The following is an 18871-nucleotide window of genomic DNA, read 5'->3' on the forward strand; positions in this document are numbered from 1 at the left end:
AGAAACCCGGGTAAAACACACAGAAACCGGGTAAAACACACTGAAACAGGGGAAAACACACACAGAAACCCGGGTAAAACACATTGAAACCGGGGAAAACACGCACAAACCGGGTAAAACACACACAGAAACCGGGTAAAACATACACAGAAACCCGGGTAAAACACACTGAAACCGGGTAAATCACATACAAACCCGGGTAAAACACGCACAAACCGGGTAAAACACACACGAAGCCGGGTAAATCACACAGAGAAACCCGGGTAAAACACGCACGAAGCCGGGTAAATCACATACAAACCCGGGTAAAACACGCACGAAGCCGGGTAAATCACATACAAACCCGGGTAAAACACGCACGAAGCCAGGTAGAACACGCACAGACCCGGGTAAATCACACACAGAGCCGGGTAAATCACACACAGAGCCGGGTAGAACACGCACAGACTCCGCCGTGCTGAGGCCGTGACCTGAATGCGAAGGCGTGAGCAGGGAGGGCTCAGAGCAGGGACCGGGCTCTGCTCCCGGAGCCCAGCCATGGCACAGCAGGAACGGGCAGGAACTGATGCCCAGGAAGTTCCACCTGAACACGAGGAAGAACTTCTTCCCTGTGAGTGACCGAGCCCTGGGACAGACTGTCCAGAGAGGCTCTCTCTCTGGAGATATTCCAGAATTCTGCTGTTTGCTTATTTTAAAAGACATGTCTGACGTCTCTGTGCTTTCTCTGGGTACCTTGGGCATCATTAGCTATTCCTCAAGTCAGATGTACACAGCTTGAAAATACAAAGCAATAACTGGCTAACAAAAAAAAAAAAAAAAAAAAAAAAAAAAAAAAAAAAAAAAAAAAGAACAACCTTCTAAGAATCCACTGGGTTAGGCATTAGTGTCTCCCCAGCCCTCGACAGAGCACCTGAAGTCTGCTGGCCAAAGAAGCATCAAGAAAGCTGTGGGCATCCACTCACGGGTCACTGCTCTGTTGATGTGGTGGCACTGGCAACTCACTAGAGGTCACTGGGCTTCGCTCACGTTAGGATTGTGTAACTTTCTACAGTGGTATTTTTCCTCTTGAATCCTTGTGTTGCTAATAGTGCTTGTCTCAACAACCTTACCTCTATTTCTAATTTTCCTGTTCTTGTCTTTCTACAGACGTGGCTCTTTCTCACTGTTTAACAGCTCCCTCGGAAGGCTGGGCCAAAGTCATGCAGCCAATCTTGTCGTCCAGGCTGGGCTTGCTCCTCAGCTGGTAGCTGAGCCCTTCAAGGAGGGAGGTTAGTGACAGCACAGAGTGGGATCTGCTTTTTGGTAGCTCAATGTCTTTTGATCATAGTTGTGGTAATAGGCTAAGCTGGAATACTTGCACCTTGGCCTAAGAGACTGCAGCCAGCAGCGAGGAGAAGCCCTAGTGACAAAGCTCAGAGCCCCAGCCAGGCTTGCCAGGGTCACTGGGAGTGTCACTGCTGTGTGCCAAGGCTGAGAGAGCTGCTGTGTTCTGCTCTGCTTAATAAACCAGTGCTGTTAATGAGCATTTGACAGTTTCATCAAAAATGTGTCAGTTTGAGATATCAGAAGGTTTTTAAAGTAGTGAGAATCTGTTTGTTGCTTAAGCATGTGAAAATCTGATTCTGCATATACAGATTGCAGAGAATTATATAACATCTTTAAAGACACAGACATAAAGGTTTTATTGCTGTTAAATACTCGCTCTTCAGTGACAGCAATATTTCCAGATGAAATTCTAAAATGTTTGTCACATTTTATGGGTGTCAGTAATCCATTTGAACAAAATAAAAAAAGCAGTTCAGTAGTTTGTAATGACAATTGGTGGGCAGTTCCTGTTCCATCGATACAGTGGGTGGTGTGGTGAGTTATTTAATTCTCTAAGAAAAACAAGCATTTTTTTCCCAACAGAAGTTAATTGCCAAAAGATAAGGTGTTACAGCCTTACCTGAACTTAGAGTGGATAAATTTTTGTCCACTTAGTTTTCGTGGAAGAATCAGTGTGGCCTTCTCATTAAAATAACCAGCCCATGAATCCAAGCACCACAAAGATCTGCCAGTTATTAATTATTAATCAGCAAACTAAAAATAAATGCATAAAATAATTTCTCCTCCTCTGCTTATTTTGAAATAGACAAGTGCTTGTCCTTCTTGCAAACAAGGCAGTCGCAGTGATTACAGTCACCTTTTTAAAGAATATTTATTGTGTACAGTAGTGCCTCTGGTAGTGCCTCTGAGCCCCTGGCATTTGTTAGGGTGCTGTTTCACTGTTTCAGAATTGATTGAGAGGCTCTCAGCTTCCTCTGAAATCTCAGACATTTTGCTGTGTTTTACAAATATTTCAAGATAAGAAATATCAAAAATACTCAGCTGCACGTTTGACATAATCTGTGTAGTCATACTATCCTCAAAAATTTGCTTAAAGTGTTGAAGTAAAATGTCCTTTGTCCCAAACTTATGAACAATGTATAATTTGTTTTAATTACTGGCAACATACTACAATAGCATGTGGTTTATTTTCTGCAACTTATCTGATAATAAAAACATTCTTGGGTAATGACAGCACTGCAAATGCTATTAACCCAATTTTTCAAATGCCTTATTTAGTTTTCCCTTCATAGCTTTATGATAGTTTGTCTCCATTTACTTCTGCTGAACATCTGAACTGAAAATACAGTAATTTTGCTGAATGCCTGACAAGCAAGTAGAATAGTTTTTGTCACCCTTCTCAGTTAAAGTTATCTGAGTTACGGACAGATTCCTTCTGGTGCAATATTTATAGAAAAGCATCCATCCTCTTAGTTACAGTGCCAGCCTTGCAAAGCCTTAGGGAGAGGCGTATTCCCAGTTTAGACAAGTCTTTTCAGACCCAGGCTGCGCTCCCGGCCCGGTGTTACATCAGAGGTGAAGGGAGCTGGGGCCGGGCTCCCATCCCACTGCCGTTTGGGAGGCGCTGCGGGGGTCGGGTGGCACTCGGTGACACTCGGTGACACGTGGCCCTGCTTGTGCGGGCCGCAGCGATACACGTGCGATAATTTGTGTTTTTGTTTTGGCTCCGCGAACGAATGCCAGGCAGCGCTAATGAGCGAGTGTTTGTGTGCCCGGTCGGCAGGAACACACCTGGGGCGCTTGAGAAAGTCTCTGCTTACCCCGGGTCCCTTCCTATCGATCCTGCCCGGGAATTCTCGGGCTGCAGCCAGCTCTGCCCGTGGGCTGCGGGAGCCAGCCGCAGCTTTCTGCAATGATGACCTCATGCCGGGATGGGGGTGAGTGGAAGTGTCTAATATTTCACAGACTGCGACACGGAAACCTGTCCTTGGTCGGGAAAAGGGCACTTTGGTCTAAAGATGTTGGGCTGGCGTTAAAAATAGATACCGGCGCTGTCTCGCTGCTCGCTTTTGCAGCAGAGATCTTTTGAATTGAGAAATAAAAATAATGTAAAGCTTTTCCTGTTCTAGATAATTTTAAGGTCGGTTACGGCGCGTGCTGGTTTACACGCTTAACCCCTCAGAAGATGCGGAGCCTTGAGCGTGTGACTGTAGGTCATTGAACATGGACGGGGGGTGTGTTTAGCAAGGCTGACGAGGTAACAGGGGCAGGAATGGGACCGGCAATAAGAACGAAATCGGCAATAAGAACGAAATCGGCAATAAGCACGGGATCGGCAGTAAGAACGGGATCGGGACCGGCCGCGGCCGCCGCCCCCGGCGCCTTTTGAAAGTCACCAAAGTTTGCGAAGCGCGTTCCGGCGGCGCTGATTGGCCGAGCGCCCCGCCGCACGTGACCGGCAGCCAATGGGGCGGCGGCGCCGGCCGGGCCGGGAGCGGCGGAGCGGGCGCGGCGGGAGCCCGGTGAGGGAGAGCCCGGTGAGAGCCCGGGGCAGCGGGACCGGGACGGGACCGGAGCGGGGGGACACGGGACCCTGGGACAAGGGACCCTGGCCGGCTGCGGCCCCGCGCGGACCTGAACCTCCTCCTGCTTCTGGAGTTGCTCGTGCGGGCGCTGGTGGGGCGGGGAGCGGAGCGTGGGAGCCGTGCCCGCTGGTGTAGCCCCCGCCCGGCTTCGTGCTCCGCACGGGAATGAGATCGGGGAGCGCTGCCCGCTGACCTCTTGGCTTGCTGCTGGAACCGTCAAGGTCAGGCGTTTCAGCGGAGAACAGTGTGGGGTTTCCTCAGGGGTCACTGGAAAGTTGGAAGTTTGGGAGCTGGACTGGTTACTGAGGAGAGGAGGGTTTTGCTGAATTCAGCCTTTTGGTAGAGAAGCCACGGAGAAGCCGATAACTCTTTTCAGTGCTGGCTGTGGGATTCTGTAGTAATCCTGGTGCCCCCGTGACCTCTCCCCTTTCTTTCTCTTTTGTGGTGATTTTCTTTTGTATGGCTTAAACAAAAGACAACAGGCCCATGTGTTACAGGAAGACCCTTTCAAGGGGAATATTTTAAGCAAATCTGAATTTCAAAGGATGGGAAAGCTACTTTTCGGGAGCAAAGAGCTGGTTTGTTTTGGTTTACATTTGGGAAAGTAATGTCTAATAGGAGCTCATCATCTTTGTCATGGATAATTCAGTAGTATTTGTGGTACTGTTTCACTTTTTTATTACAATATGAATTTCCTTGACTTGGACCATTAGGCATCGCGACAAAGTTAGGCCAACATTGTTCACCGAGCTAAATGTTCTTTTGTGAAGAAAAAAGTTCAATATCAGGGTCGTTTTGAGTCCTTTGTTCTAGGACTGAAACAATCTAGGGGCCCTCAGGAGTTTGGGTGAATTCGGACTGATTCCCAAACTGAAGTTCCTTCGATAATTTTGTGTGTTGTTTTTCTTGATGCTTGCTTTTTCCTGAGGAATTTTGCAATTCTTCTATCGCTGCTATGAAATTGTTTTCCGCAACGTTTATGCTGCCGTGTTTTATTGCAAAATTCCAGTCCCCACCCATGATCGCTTCCACTTCCTGCATGATGTGGAGCTTTGTAATGCCTGTGACCAGCGCTTGTGCTGCCTGCACAAGGCAGGAAGCCTGGCCAGATGTCTCTTCTGGCTTCATGTGTGTGAAAACAAGCAAGGTGCAGCCAGTGTGCGCCTCTTACAGACTCTGACTTTCTCTCCTCGTTTTTTCTACCTTTCCCAGTGTCTAAAACACCATTTCTAAAACCTCTTTTACCCCCCTTTGCTCTCCCTGCTTTTGTAGTGAGCCCAGACAATGAGGAGTTCCTGATTAATTTCTCTTCAGGCATTTTGCATGTTGTCTCCAAGTTGTTAAAAATCACGGGGAGAAGGCAGCAGGGGAAAACCCGTCATAGCCCCACCCTTTCTAAGGCAGTTTGACAAGACTTACATTGTTTTTATTTGCACTCTTCTTAGACAAATTTCAGAAAAAATAAAAAAGTTTTAAGAAGCTTTACTACTTTGTCTCAAATGTGGAATTTTTCTTTTCAGTTTAAGTTCGTATTTTTCATCCTTGGTTAGTTTGAAAATCCCAGCTTAGTTTGAGCCAAGATGTAGCACAGGGAAGGATAGTTACAGGTCTTCATTGAGTGTTGCAGCAAAAACACGTGCCTGTGGCACAGGACAGTAGCCACGCTGTGGAATAAGTACAGGTCCACTGTCCTTCCATGTATTTGCAGTTGAACAATTAATTTTAAATTATAGCTACTATTTAGTAACGGTGACCACGAAGCAGAGTGAGCTCTTAATGGATGGCATCCTCAGTGGGCCCACACCATAATCTCATGGTCACACAGACATCCCTGGCACTGAGGGGTGCAGCCCCTTGGTGCTCTGTGAACGTTCACAGGGTTCTCTGAAAGCCTTATGGATTGTGTGCATCAGTTAAGGATAGTTCTTCTCTATGCACCCCTACAATCTCAAAAAATGCCAATTACTATAATCTTTTAGTTCTTCTAAAATGTAATACGAAAACAGGAGCCAGATCTGAGCATATTCAAGACTTTGAAGGTGATGGAAGCTGTCTTTTGGTTCCAAAGGGTTGTTTGAAAGCTCTTCAGAGCAAGATGTCTTGCAGTTCATCTTTATCTTTCCTGAATTATTTTTGCTGTCTGTCCAAACACAGATACTTGATTTATTATAATGCTTGTGTCAGAAAAAATCCTTTTTGGATTTTTTTTCTTGACAAGTGTGCTGCAAGGATCAGTATGTGTGTACACAGTGTACACAGTGCCTTGAGCAGAAGGACATGCTTATTAACATCAAAGGCACTTTCAGTTCACTTAAAAATAACAGAGGAGATGTGACATAAACTATCCTAGGTCAAGAATGTTAATTATGCTTGGTCATGATTTTCTTTTTAATGGGCAAGAGTACTATTTGGAAAATCACTCCTGACTCACACTCCTTTTCCTCTTTTTTTGCTCTGTGCATTCTTCAGCCTTGAGCCCTTATGCTGGAAATGTGTCAATACATTATACAGTGCTTTTGTTTGTTTGAAGGAACACATGTAGCTTTGGCTAATGAACATTTTGTGTCAAACTCAGTTATAAAAGCTAAGGCTTAGTAACTTTTCTCCTGACCTGCCAACTCCCCTTTTAAATAACACTGTAATTTCTGTGTGTGTGTAGCTGATACTGTGCACTGAGGTATGCAGGCGCAGCCCCACTCAGCTGTGACGCTGCTTACTCCTTGCTCAATAATCTGCTAATTACTTGGGCTGTGAAGAGGAATTGGGCTTTGTGGCATTGCTTGGGTATGTAAGAATTGGGCTTTAGACTGCCAGACTGCTTTGAGTACTTTTGTCTGTGGTAGAGGTAAGAGCTACTTGGGTTTGTCTCAGTAGATGGCTATTACTCAAACCTATTTATACCAGATAATTTTTTGGAGACCAAAGTCTTGACAGAGGTTAAAGATATTTTCTTTCATAGAGTTCAGTAGATGTGTGGTGTATGCACATTTTCTTTACCTAAGACATGCTGCTCAGAGGGTCTACTCCAGCATTTTATGAGTGTCATAAATAAGAGTACAAGACAGAGCTGACATCTAAGTGATCTTTGAATGCTTCAGCCATTCCTTCTTCTTTGTTCCATCAGAATTACCTCTAGGAAATGTTTTGCTCAGCAGAACTGGAATTGAAATCTGGTAGAACTGTGTTTCTTCAATCATTAGATTTCCATGATGCAGTTTTGTGACAACTGTCACTGTCCTGAATTGTTCAATTCCACCTCTATTTGTTGTTCTTGATCTTATTTGGTTTTTTACTTGGTATCAATTTTGTTAAACTGATAATGTCTGAATGGAATCTTTGCCTCACCCAGGGCTGGACATGGGCAGGTTATGCAGAACACCAGGTTTGATGTTTCTCCATTGTCAAGACTAACTAGTATGAAATTATATTTGTTGCTGACCCTTTTAACAGAGTGTCATACACATCACAGGGCATTTATTTTATTTAATTGTGGTGTTTAGATACTTAAGTCCTCAAGTGGGAGTGACCAGCTTAAGGGACTTGATTCCCCTGTGGCTCTTTAGTGTGTCATTCCCATTTGGGACTGTGTCCTGTGACTGGGTTTGTGCTGGCACAGGGACAGCTGGATTGTCTGGATTGCTGCAATCTTAACTGCATACCTAACACAGCCAGTGGCATCCTGCTAAAACCTCTGGGTAGCTTTTACCCTCCCTTCTCCCATGGCTCTCTGAGGTATCCAGATATCTTGTAGCTAAACATGGATTTTGATAGTTCAGGTTTAAAGTCGGGTAGCTTTGTCTGTTTTGACGTAGGAGGAAGTTTTTCACCTGTCCGGCAGTTAAGTCCATAAAAAAACTTCTGTGTTCCTTTAAATGTTAACTCAAGAAATCAGTATCTTGAGTGCCTAATCTCTTTCTCTTTGAAGTTTCTCTTTAGTTTCATGATAGGTGTCTTTAGGGTTGTTGAATTGCAGTGGGTTTGGAGCTGAAGTTGTGCCTGTGTCTTCCTTCTCTTGTGTTCTCTGTGCACTGCCACAGCTGCAGCTCAGGTTTGGGGTTTGTGTACCCAGAGGTGCCAAAGGTGCTCACTGCTGGGGATGTGGTGTAAGCCTGCAGCAGCTTTGGGAGAACCGGGGAAAGTGACTTAACAGGAATTCTTTCAAAGTCCTATCAAGGCTGGTCTTTAGTTTGGTCTCCAGGTGAGCAGGGACTGTGTGGGAGGAGGGATGTTCTGCCTCTGCAGCAAGGAGGATGGGGCTGCCCACTGCCTGAGTTCTTATGCTTGACCCTGTAATTTTTCAGGGGGGAAAATGAAACAGGAGTTTTAGACTTTGAGGACTCATTATGGAAGACTCAGAAGGACATCACTTCAGCTCAGTGGAAGAGGAAACCAGATACTGGAAGGAGTTGGCTATGAAATACAAGCAGTGGTAAGGCAGTGGCTTCATTCCTCCAAGTGGTTGGGTAAGGTGCATAACGCTTCATGCAAAGACACAGCTCTTTCACTGCTGCTTGTTTAGCTTGTTGGAGGATTGTTTCAATAGAATTGTTCAAGAATACAAAACATTTCCTTTCATCTTTCTCTCTGTTCCTCACTTTTTGTTATTAATCAATAACAGCTTTCTTTATATTTCCAAATAAATAACAGAATTGAATATTGGAATAAATGTGAGATGGCAGTGGACAATTGACAAGCTAAAGAGATGCTGCATATCCTCAACATCTACAGTGTGAAGACAGACTCTGGGCTTTTTCTGTTTATTTGGGCTTTTTTTATTTCTTAACCAGTTTGCTGTGGGATTCCCATGCATGGTGGGAAACATTTGCATATGTTTCTTTCTTCCTATTGAATTCAGAGAAGGGCAAATAACCTTCTGTGTTCAAGAGCAGTGTTGTTTTTATATTGGGTGTACAAGAGATGTTTTTTCTGTTGTTCATGATGATGAGTTCTGTTGCTGGAATTCCTCTCTAGTGCTGAGAATACCCAGGAGGAATTGCGTGAATTCCAAGAGGGGAGCAGAGAGTATGAGGCTGAACTGGAGACTCAGCTGCAGCAAACAGAGTCCAGGAACAGAGACCTCCTGTCAGAAAACAACCGCCTGCGGATGGAGCTGGAGTCAGTGAAGGTGAGCTGCTGGTGCTCGTGGTGTGCACATCCTCAGTGCAGGGGGGACAGGGCAGGTGTTTGCAGACTCTGCCCTGTGGTGTCACCTCAGCATTACAGAAAAATTGACCAGAAGACTGCAGAAAGGAAAGTCTTGAAAAGTAAAGAAATGTCAGCCTGTTGTCTGCTCTGAGGATTCTGTGTTCCTTGGTAGTGTTCTGGAGCCCTGCTTGCAGGTTGTGGCTGTGTCAGGATAGAATTCAGATGGGAGAGAATTGTCCACAGTGGAGTGGAGACTGAGTGTGAACACAAGAGAGCTGCTGTTCTATTCCTTCTTCCATCTATTTAGTGCTTTTGTTCATAGCTTTCTTGCTGTGTGCATCATGCAGTCACTGATAATATTGCAGAACAATCAAAGTACAAACACTGCAGCTGTGTTTTTGCATTACATAAGAAAACTGAGTTTAAAACCCTTTTTACATAGTTGTGTATTTATTATCTGACATTTCACATAAGCTGGGAAGCAGCAGCTGGTGGGTAACACAGAATTGAGAGTCATAAAACAGTTTTAGTCCTGGTTTTGTTATTGAATCTGTCTGTCCTTAGGGAAAAATGAGTTTTTCTTTTTGCGCTTGGTTAGCATTCTGTGAAAATAAGAACCAGCAGAAAGGCATTAACTTCCAGAACTATAAAACATAAAGAATATGAACTTATTGAGATAGGGCTTCTTAACACAGCTGCTTAAGAAACAATGAAGCTGTCTAGAGTATGAAGAGTGATGAGATGGTGCTGTGCTGATTGACAGGTTCAGGAAGTACTGGTAAGTTCTCTTAAGTTTGGAAAAAAATCATCACTGAAATTGGTGTGACTTTTTAAAGTTTTTTTTTAGCCTTTTGTTTAGAGGTGAGTTATAGTCACCCAAGAAATACTACACTGTGCTTTGTAGGGCTAGCTCAATCTCTGTGGAAGCAGAGATTAATGTAATTACACTTCTTCTATTCAACTGGATGCAATAATGAGCTAATGGGAGTGAAGGTATTTGTATAAGTGATTAATCACTGGATGAATCCAGATTTGCAATGCCTTTTGTTTAAACTGTTGTCCAAATTACTGTCTTAAGGAAATACTCTTCTGTTCCAGGCAGATGTCCTGTCACTCTAGCACTAGCTTAGCCATTTCCTCTACTCCCTGCTTTTTGATAGCAAGACTTCCAAGACTTGTTTCATTGCATTTGTGTTGCTTTAATCCTTGTTCTTGTTGTAGCACCTTAGAAATATTAGATGTTGTGCATGTTGTATAAAGTATTGATCTGCTGTTCCAGGTAGCCACATAAATCCATGGAAGCTGATGGGTTTGGAGAGAAGACAAAAATTTTAAAACCCATAGTTCATTTAATTGAGGGGTGGAGTATGCAGACTATTTTCTTTCTCTAGAGTAGCTGGGATGAGAGGAAGGGCCAGTGAAACCAGGCAAAACAGTGAGGAATGAAAATAGTAGGAAGCAATACAGCGCCTCAAAAAGTGGATGGTAGCCATATTCTAGAAAATCTGAAATGATTCTTCACAGTAGATAACTTTCTTAAAATATATGCTGCTTGAAATAAACCATTCAACAATTGGCTATTCATGCAGCCTGAAAACTGCACTAACAGCCTGCAGTGAAGGAACAGAGCCACCATTGAGGGCCAGATCAGCTGATAGTTTATTACAATTGGCTAAAAACAAAGACTCAGACCTTGCAGTTCTGGTCTTTTATCTGAATCAATTCAAGAGCAAAGCGTTAATCTCAGGAAGCTATTGAGCAGCAGTGTTAACTGAGCCCATCAAGGGTTGGGATCTGCATCTAGGTCAGCACCAGTGAACTTTGCCAGGCCCACACAGCTTGTGTGGGCTCTGAGCTGACCAGCCCAGTGTGTGTGCCTGCTCCCCCTCAGAAATCAGAGCTCACACTGCCTAAAACTGATGGGAATGGTGCTTTGCAGGGTTAGTTTAGAGAGTCCTAAGAAACTAATTGAAAGTAATCTGCCTCTTGGAGCTTAGAGGCTCCTAACTGTGTTTCAGAGATTTGGAATTACAGCAGTGTCACCACACTGCAGTCAAATAAGGATTTCTTAGTTCAGGTTGGATATCTCTTTCCCTCCTCCTTGTCTATGCATTTCATGCACTGAAATAGCTGTCTTCACATTATCATTCGCACTAGACTACTTGCCATGGTTTTGAAATTCCAGTACATGGATTTGTTTCCAGTGACTTCAAGTGTTTGTACTTGAATTCTGTCTGGGGAGCACTTCAGGAATGTTGCTTACACAGCAATCTTGGAGTTTCCAAAAAACCTCTGGCATGTTGAGGTGGTCTGGTAGCAAGGTGGTTGAGTATAAAGCATTGTAATAGTGTGCTCTGGAGCTTTCCTTGTCACATGGGAGAGCTTTCCCTTGTCACATACTGTGGAACTAACTCCACATTTAGTGGCAGTGCAGGAGAGAGACATCTGATGTGGAAGCTAAGTATTCTTCCCTGCTTGTGCCTGTCTTAAATGTACCTTTGTATACATGGTGTAGAGGGAGACAGAGTTTGATTTAGGTTCCCAAAAGTGTACCTGTACCTGAAATGTTCTAGAATTCTGAACCTGCTTTGGGCTAATAAAGCCACATGAGCAGTGCAGAATCTTGCTGATTCCACAGCAGCATGGAACAGGGTCATACTTAGATTTTTTTTTTTTTTTTTTATTCTTCTTACTTTGCCTCCTAAATATTGACTTCATATTAGGGTTGAAAATAAGTGGCTTCTCTTGTGTGCTTTGTGTATTGCTTAGAAACTGTGCTGAGTCAGGCTGTCTGGGAGAGGCAAGGAATGGCCTTGTGCTGTGAGTGTTGGGAACTGTTCCCCAGCACTTTTGTTTGATAAGGAGTGACAGGAAGAGCTCTTGTCTACTGGCAGCCCAGAAGTGTGTGAGCAATTGAATTTGTTGGTGTTTTACCATACATGAAATGATGTTTTTCAGAAATCTTCAGAGTGTCTGTCTCTGCCTTTCAAGGAGCTCAGGCAATGCTGCAAAAATAGAACGTGTTGCTAAGTACCTGATGTGCTGTTTGATTTGCCTTTGAGTAGGAAAAGATTGAAATGCAGCATTCAGAAGGATACAGGCAAATCTCTGCGCTGGAAGATGACTTGGCACAGACAAGAGCTATTAAAGAGCAGCTTCAGAAATACATTCGAGAACTGGAGCAAGAAAATGATGATTTGGAAAGAGCAAAAAGGTGATCTGCTTTTTGTGTTTTTTTTTTTTCCCACCTCTATTCTGTCCTGCAAGCATGGGTACTGTGCTGTTTGTGACACTACTTGTTAGCATTGCCACTCTGAACTATCACTTGTCTTATGATTGTGTTGAAGAGAGTCGTTGCAGATGGGCAATGTGATAACTTTTTTTTTACCTCTTCCACTGCCCTGACTGCACTCTTTCATATATTACAAGCTAAAAAACCACAAAGCAAACCAAGCAAAAATGCAAGTGTCCATTTTCTTGTGAGAGAGGGAGTCCTCCTACCTCTAGTCCTCTGGTAGTGACACCTAGTGCACTCTTTTTCAGAGCCACTATAATGTCCCTGGAGGATTTTGAACAGCGTTTAAACCAGGCTATTGAAAGAAATGCTTTTCTGGAGAGTGAGCTGGATGAGAAGGAAAACCTTCTGGAGTCTGTGCAGCGCCTGAAAGATGAAGCTAGAGGTTAGACAGAAGTTATTTCTATCTTTTCCTTTCTCTCCCGCTGCTTTGTAGCTGTTCAGTCCTCTCCATCTGCCTTAGAGTTGGGCTTTTAACTTTGCTTCTTTAAAACTTGGTATCTGAAATGTAGAAACAAGTAAGGAAACTGAAGAACGTTCTGCCCTCTCCTTGAACTCCTGATATTACTCCAGAGCACTCACAGAAACAAAAGTCTGTTCCAGCCTTTTCCTAATCAGGGCTTCATGGAGTTGAGCCAGTCCAGCTGGGGCATGGGCTGGTGTGGCTTCCCACGAAGGTCAGCTTTAATACACATTAACCTCATTGTTTCCTGGGCTGTGGGAAATGCAGCCAATGAAGCACTAATGGGGAAGTAAAACAGGAGGGTTCTGACTGACTTCTGGTTGCCTTAGAATGCCCTGGCTTTTTGCTATCTGTCAGCAAGGCTGGGTGAGAAAAGAGAGACCCTGGAGCTGGATGGACATCTGTTTTCATGTCTTGGATTCTGTGCCCTTGAGTGGTATGCATAAGCTACAGCCAGGCTGTGGGACAGAAGTGTTCTATGCCTTGGCTAGATAATGATGTGTCTTCCACCTGGCCTCAGCTCAAGTTTCCTTCATGTGGAAACCAGGATAGAAAAGGGTACAACAGGTAGGATGTCAGCCTTGCAGGGAGCCAGAATGTAGCCAAGGTGTGCCAAATTCAGATATGCCTGGAGTAATCTTTTACAAGGATAAGTGACTTCACTTCCATGAAGAGCAAAGTATTTTGACAAAAGATTACTTCCTGTTTTTGTCTTGGTGATGGCATACTCCAGTACTTGTTTTATGTTGCTTCCTTCACAGATTTACGACAAGAGCTTGCAGTGCAGCAGAAACAGGAGAAGCCCAAAACACCAATGAGAGCTCCCCTGGAAGCAGAAAGGACAGACACTGCAGTTCAGGCCTCCTTATCTGTGCCCTCAACACCTGCAATGCGCCGGACACCCATCAGCCTTCCCACCCCTGGCACCTTCAGGAGAGGTGACTGCCAGGGAACCAGCTCACAAATACCATTTGATGCTGTTGTTTTTGCTCTAGTTCGCTCTCTTCTTTTCATTCCTCCTTTAGCCACAGAATCCAGTGTGTAGTGTAGTGTCACCTAAATCAAATCACCATGGTCTCAGTATTTATTGACTGGGATTTTTTTGAGTTTATTCATAATCTCTTCATTTCCAATTGACTTGAACTGTCTGGTAATAATGAGGGATCAGCTGAGCAGTTGGGACTTTTTATTGGTTCACAGCTGTCCCAGAGATGTTGGTCTAATTTAGGGGAAAGGTTTTAAAAACTGTATGATCTTTAATCGTGTTCCTTATATCATCTTCTCTAAGACAGTAGGGTCAATTTTTATTTTTTTTTCTTTCCATGAGTAACATCTCCTTCTTTAACCTGCCCTGCAGGCCTTGAGGACAGTTATGGTGCAACCCCTCTCACACCAGCTGCAAGAATATCTGCACTTAATATTGTGGGAGACTTGCTGCGAAAAGTGGGGGTGAGTGATTACCTGCCAGGCAATGCTTTTGGAGAGCTGGAGCTCCTGGAAACTGCAGCCAGCACTACTGTTCAGAGGAGACTGAAGAGTCTCTTGCCCCCAGGTTAGCTAAGTGTGGCCTTGGGCTTGGTCTAGACTTCAAAAGTTTCTGACCAACTCCCAAATAAAAATAGACCATGCTTGTTTTTCTAAGTTCTAATCTGGATGGGAATAAGATCTCCCTCTATGAATTTCTGGAAGTGCATGTGCAGAAAAAATAAGTCAGCATGAGTAAATTGAGAAGGGATCTGTTCCCATGAAAGGCAGAGAAGTTAGCAGGCTGGTACCTGCTGTCCAAAAGGCTTCTGGTGAAGTTTGCCTTAAGAGTCCAGTGGTCTTTTGAGCAAGGCCTAATGTCCTGCTAAGCTGTAGTTTGATATTTAAGGTAGTGCTAATGTTGGGAAAGTTATCCCATGACTTGTGTTCCAGTTCTTATGCCTTGGTGCTGTGTTGTTACAAACATTTGTATGAGGCTTTGATGGGCTGAGCTGCAGAAATGATACAGCCAGAAAGAAACTAGAATGGGAGATGTGATGAAGAATAAGATATCTGTGACTCATTCCCTCTGGTGTACCACCTAATTCATGTCTAGGGAAGCTGATAGGTCACGTGAATATTTAGTAATCTAAAAATTTATGCCTGTAAGAAAGATGTAAAAATCTCTCTGAGGAAAGTGAAGATTTTGTGTTCCTGGTGGTGAAGAGCATCAGCTCCCTAGAGAAACAGAGGTTCATCTTTAGAGAGATGACTGTCTTCATCTCTTCACAATTTCAGAGCTTATGTGGCACTGGGGTCTAGTAGGTTCCTCTACTGGACAGCTTACTCTTAAAGAAAGAAAAATAAACCAAACCCACACACTTTGGTGCCATTTTGGTGTGCCAGTGCCATCTTCTGAAAGAGAACAGTCAATCTGATACTCACCTCATCTGTTTACTTTAGGCTTTGGAGTCCAAGCTTGCATCTTGCCGAAACTTTGTGTATGAGCAGTCTCCAAACAGACCTTCAGTGTCCATGTACATGAACAGAGATGTCCTTGAAACACGCCTGAGTCCTCATCAGCCTCTGTGTGATACAGGGTGAGTGCTGGCTCTGCTGGTCTCTTAGTGACAGCTGTTGGTGTTGGAACTTAGGGACTGATATTTATTTGTTTTGGTAGAGACATTTTCAAAGTATGTGACATTCAGTTATTGAATGTTTCAGGTCAGTTTAAAATTTGGAGTCACTGGCTGCTGAAATTTGAAGACTAGCTGCAGTCAAGTTTTGAATAACTCAAATCTGAAGCATGTGCAAGATGTTTTTTATTATAAATCAGTGTTTAACTGGACAAAGTACAACAGTTCCTGCTTATTGGTTCACTTTGTTTTATGCTTTATGTTCTTGTACAAGTGATGTCTCAGGAATGTTATGGCATAGAGGGAGACTTCTCTTATCATAGTTAAGATTCTCACTTGTGGGAGAACTGGAATAAAGGTGAATAGGGGATCCACTGAGAATGCTTTACAGTTGCTAAGATGTGTTTTTAAGTAGCTGCTGACAAGAAGTTACTTTACTCAATATACACATTTCTCTGAATGTTTGAACCAGTTGTCTTTTTTTAATCAAATGAAGAAAAATCAGCAAGAATATTGCAAATTGCCATTCAGTGTCTGCTTAAACTCTGCCAATCCTGCACTGCACATTCTTTACGTTCTGTGTTTAGGTTAGTGAAGTGCCTATAGTATACTTTGTTTCAGACTTATTTATTTAGCCAGACCCTTGTCCTGGTTTGTCCTGGTACTCAGCGCCAGTGGTGTTGTTTAAAAGGAATGTTCCACGTTGTACTTGCTCTCCTAGCCTGGGGAGAAACCTCATGAAAGCTCCTGCAAGAAAGTCTCAGGGGCCACATATTTACATATGCATGAGCTGATTATCTGTCTGCTGCTGCAATGCTAAACTGGAATTCCAACACCTGTAAAAGATAGTGTTCCTTACTCAGAGGGAAATGGAGCCCTGTGCTGGAGTGGAAACTCAGCCCGGTTAAAGAATGGGTTCGTGCAGTGCTCAGAGTGCTGTTCTCTCACCTCAGCTGAGTGGTTTGTTCTGGAAGTGAGCAGTTATTCTGAGCATGGTTACACTGAGAGAGAAATGCCCTGACTTCAGTTTTGCACTTGCAGGTTGGTGAAACGCCTGGAGTTTGGAACACGGCCTTCACACCTTCCAGGACCTGTGAGCCATCCCTCACAAAGTGTTGTCAAGATGCTGCTGTGAAAAGCCTGGCTGGCTTTGGGAAAGAAGAAGAAATGTGTATTTCAAACTTTAGTTTTAAAGAGAGTATCAGTGAGCAAGCAGACAGCAGTGTCAGGGTAGGTGAGAACTGAACAAGCAGTCACAGTTGGTAGTGGCTTCCAGTGTGGCCTCTGGGCAAGTTCTGTGGGTGACAAGGTGTGACAAAGCAATGCTGACTTTGTCAGTGGAGGACTGGGAATTGCTTCCTGCATCAGCTACAGTGAATAGCTCCTTGAAGGTTGCTTCTTTTGACACTACCAAAGCAATTGTCCTGCCTGCAACACAGCAATATTCACTATGCAGCTCCTCAGGCTTTGGCTTTTGGTGTTAATACACCAGCAGTTCTGGCTGGAATTCTGCTTTCTACCATGGGTGTTGTGTGCTGCAGTCACCCAAATTAAAGAGCTGTTTTTATGTGGTGAAAGGTGTATCTCTGCAGGGAAGCTGCTCAGCTCCCCATGGGGTGTTTGCTGACCAGAATGTTGCTGCACAAAAACCTGCCTCTGTAGTGGCAAGATGTTTCTGTAAGCAATGATTTCTCATTCAGAACAGGTCATGGTTAAAGGTGAGATATGTCTAGTGCTGAGAGTGCTCAGGAGATCCCAGAGCTAATAGCATGTAGACTTTTTTTTTTTTAAATCCCATAGTGGCTTATAAAGCCTGGTGGTTGTAGGAGGCCAAACCTGATCAAGTTTCTACTTCTAACATCTTGATAGGTGGGTTTTACTGCTTTACAAACCTCCCTTCACTAAGGTGCCTTGGGTGTTACTGTTTTGTTTTTTTTTTAATTTTTCTATATGAATATATCAGCTGTAACTAATTTAGAAATGCTTTTTTAACCTGAAAAGCCCTTCATGCTAGAGAACTGTATATGAGTAGAGAGTGTTTTTTAAAAATAATTTTCCCCTTATAGAATGTTACTACATTTGTTTTTTAAATGGAGTAAATTCATTCCCAGTGTTAATGTATTTTATGGAAGCCTGTACTTGCTAAACTAATCATGACTAAACAATTTTTATGTTTTTTTTTTTTTTTTGTGGCAGGGGATGGGGAGAGCTTACTTGATGAAATAATACATAAATGGGTTTGATGTTTTTGTTTTGGTTTTTTTAAGGAAGTGCTGTGAAAACAGCCACTGAGGCATCTATTTCTCTAGAATATGTAAAGCACAGGTGATTCCCATTTCTCAGTCCACCTATGAAGTTGGTTAAAATGGGGAGCAGAATAAAGCTTATTTTGAATGCGAGTTGTTGATGCATTTTGAGTTTTTGGGCAAGTTATTACTGTGGTTTATACATGTTCAATTTGCTGGATCTGCTCCAAGCATTGGTGCTTAAGACCATTTAATACTAAGTCTGACTTGCTTGTCTTCTTGTTCCCACACATGCACACAACCTGTGTTGACCACCAGCTCTTGAGCATCTTTACAGCTCTGTGCCTGATCAAGCAATGATCAAATCTTATCCAGTACCTCCTAACCCCTCTCTGCTCAGCTTGTCATCTTAATTGCTCTAAATGGATTCTTTCTTTACTCTTTCATGAGAAGAGAGAATTCTCTGGGCTCTGGTTCTGCTGGCTGAATGGTGCCAAGTCTGAATCCCCAGTTTGTGATCTCTGCACTTGTGAAACAATGCTTAGATTTAGAAGATGATTGCTTTAGCTGTCAAGGTGGATGTTTGTGCATGATTTGCTCTCCCTGTAGTCACACTGCTTAAGGTTCACTTGCTGTTCAATCAAAGGCATCAAGTAAGCTCTCTGCACTGGATTTAGAGTGATTTTACGTCCTGCTTTGCTGTGCATGGCTCCCTACTGCCCCTGTGTGACCACAGAGCTGCTGCTGTCTGAAAGTGCTTGAGCTGCAAGGGTTTGTGGTAGGTCCTGGTAGCTCCCAAGAGTAGGTTGTGGTCTTGCTGGAGTGCTCCAAAAATAAAAAGTAACTGCATGCTGATCCCTTAGTGCAGAATAGCTTGGCTTGGATCCCTGCATTCAGTGTGGGCTGCTGTTTCTAATGGTTTCAGCCTGCTCTAGAGGCTTGGCTGGAAATACTTCTGCACATAACACACATCAGAGGCTGGCTTCATGGTCCACAGACAGACAGGTAGGGCCCCCACTGCTTTCCAGCTCCTGCACGTGAGGGCTGTGAGTCTCTGCAGGTCCTGTGCCTGTCAGCCCTTGGATGCATCCCAGGGCACCTCAGCACTGTGTGTCCCTGAGGGAATCAAACCTGTTCCCTGTGGTTATGCTGTTTCACTTCCACCTCTGACTTTTTTGTATTTCTTCAAAAGCATTACTTTGAAGAAAATC

The 18871-nt window shown here is 43.7% G+C and overlaps 1 protein-coding gene across 5 annotated transcripts; it reads left to right on the forward strand.

Annotated features, from left to right (window-relative positions):
• Window positions 1-1146: 1146 nt before the first annotated feature.
• On the forward strand, window positions 1147-18844 carry NDE1 (nudE neurodevelopment protein 1). Of its 5 annotated transcripts, none has more exons than XM_038151847.1 (9): window positions 1147-1268; window positions 8213-8340; window positions 8883-9036; window positions 12122-12270; window positions 12600-12736; window positions 13576-13752; window positions 14172-14263; window positions 15242-15378; window positions 16456-18844. In XM_038151847.1, the coding sequence occupies exons 2-9, from the start codon at window positions 8255-8257 to the stop codon at window positions 16547-16549; spliced, it is 1026 nt and encodes a 341-aa protein (XP_038007775.1). In that variant the 5' UTR covers window positions 1147-1268; window positions 8213-8254; the 3' UTR covers window positions 16550-18844. The 5 variants fall into 5 exon arrangements, with proteins under 5 accessions (XP_038007775.1, XP_038007774.1, XP_038007773.1 ...); XM_038151846.1 differs by lacking the exon at window positions 1147-1268 and adding an exon at window positions 3131-3263; XM_038151845.1 differs by lacking the exon at window positions 1147-1268 and adding an exon at window positions 3794-3848.
• The last annotated feature ends 27 nt before the right edge of the window (window positions 18845-18871 follow it).

The sequence above is a fragment of the Motacilla alba genome, chromosome 14 (genome assembly GCF_015832195.1).
Source record: "Motacilla alba alba isolate MOTALB_02 chromosome 14, Motacilla_alba_V1.0_pri, whole genome shotgun sequence".
In the NCBI taxonomy this organism is placed as follows: domain Eukaryota; kingdom Metazoa; phylum Chordata; class Aves; order Passeriformes; family Motacillidae; genus Motacilla; species Motacilla alba.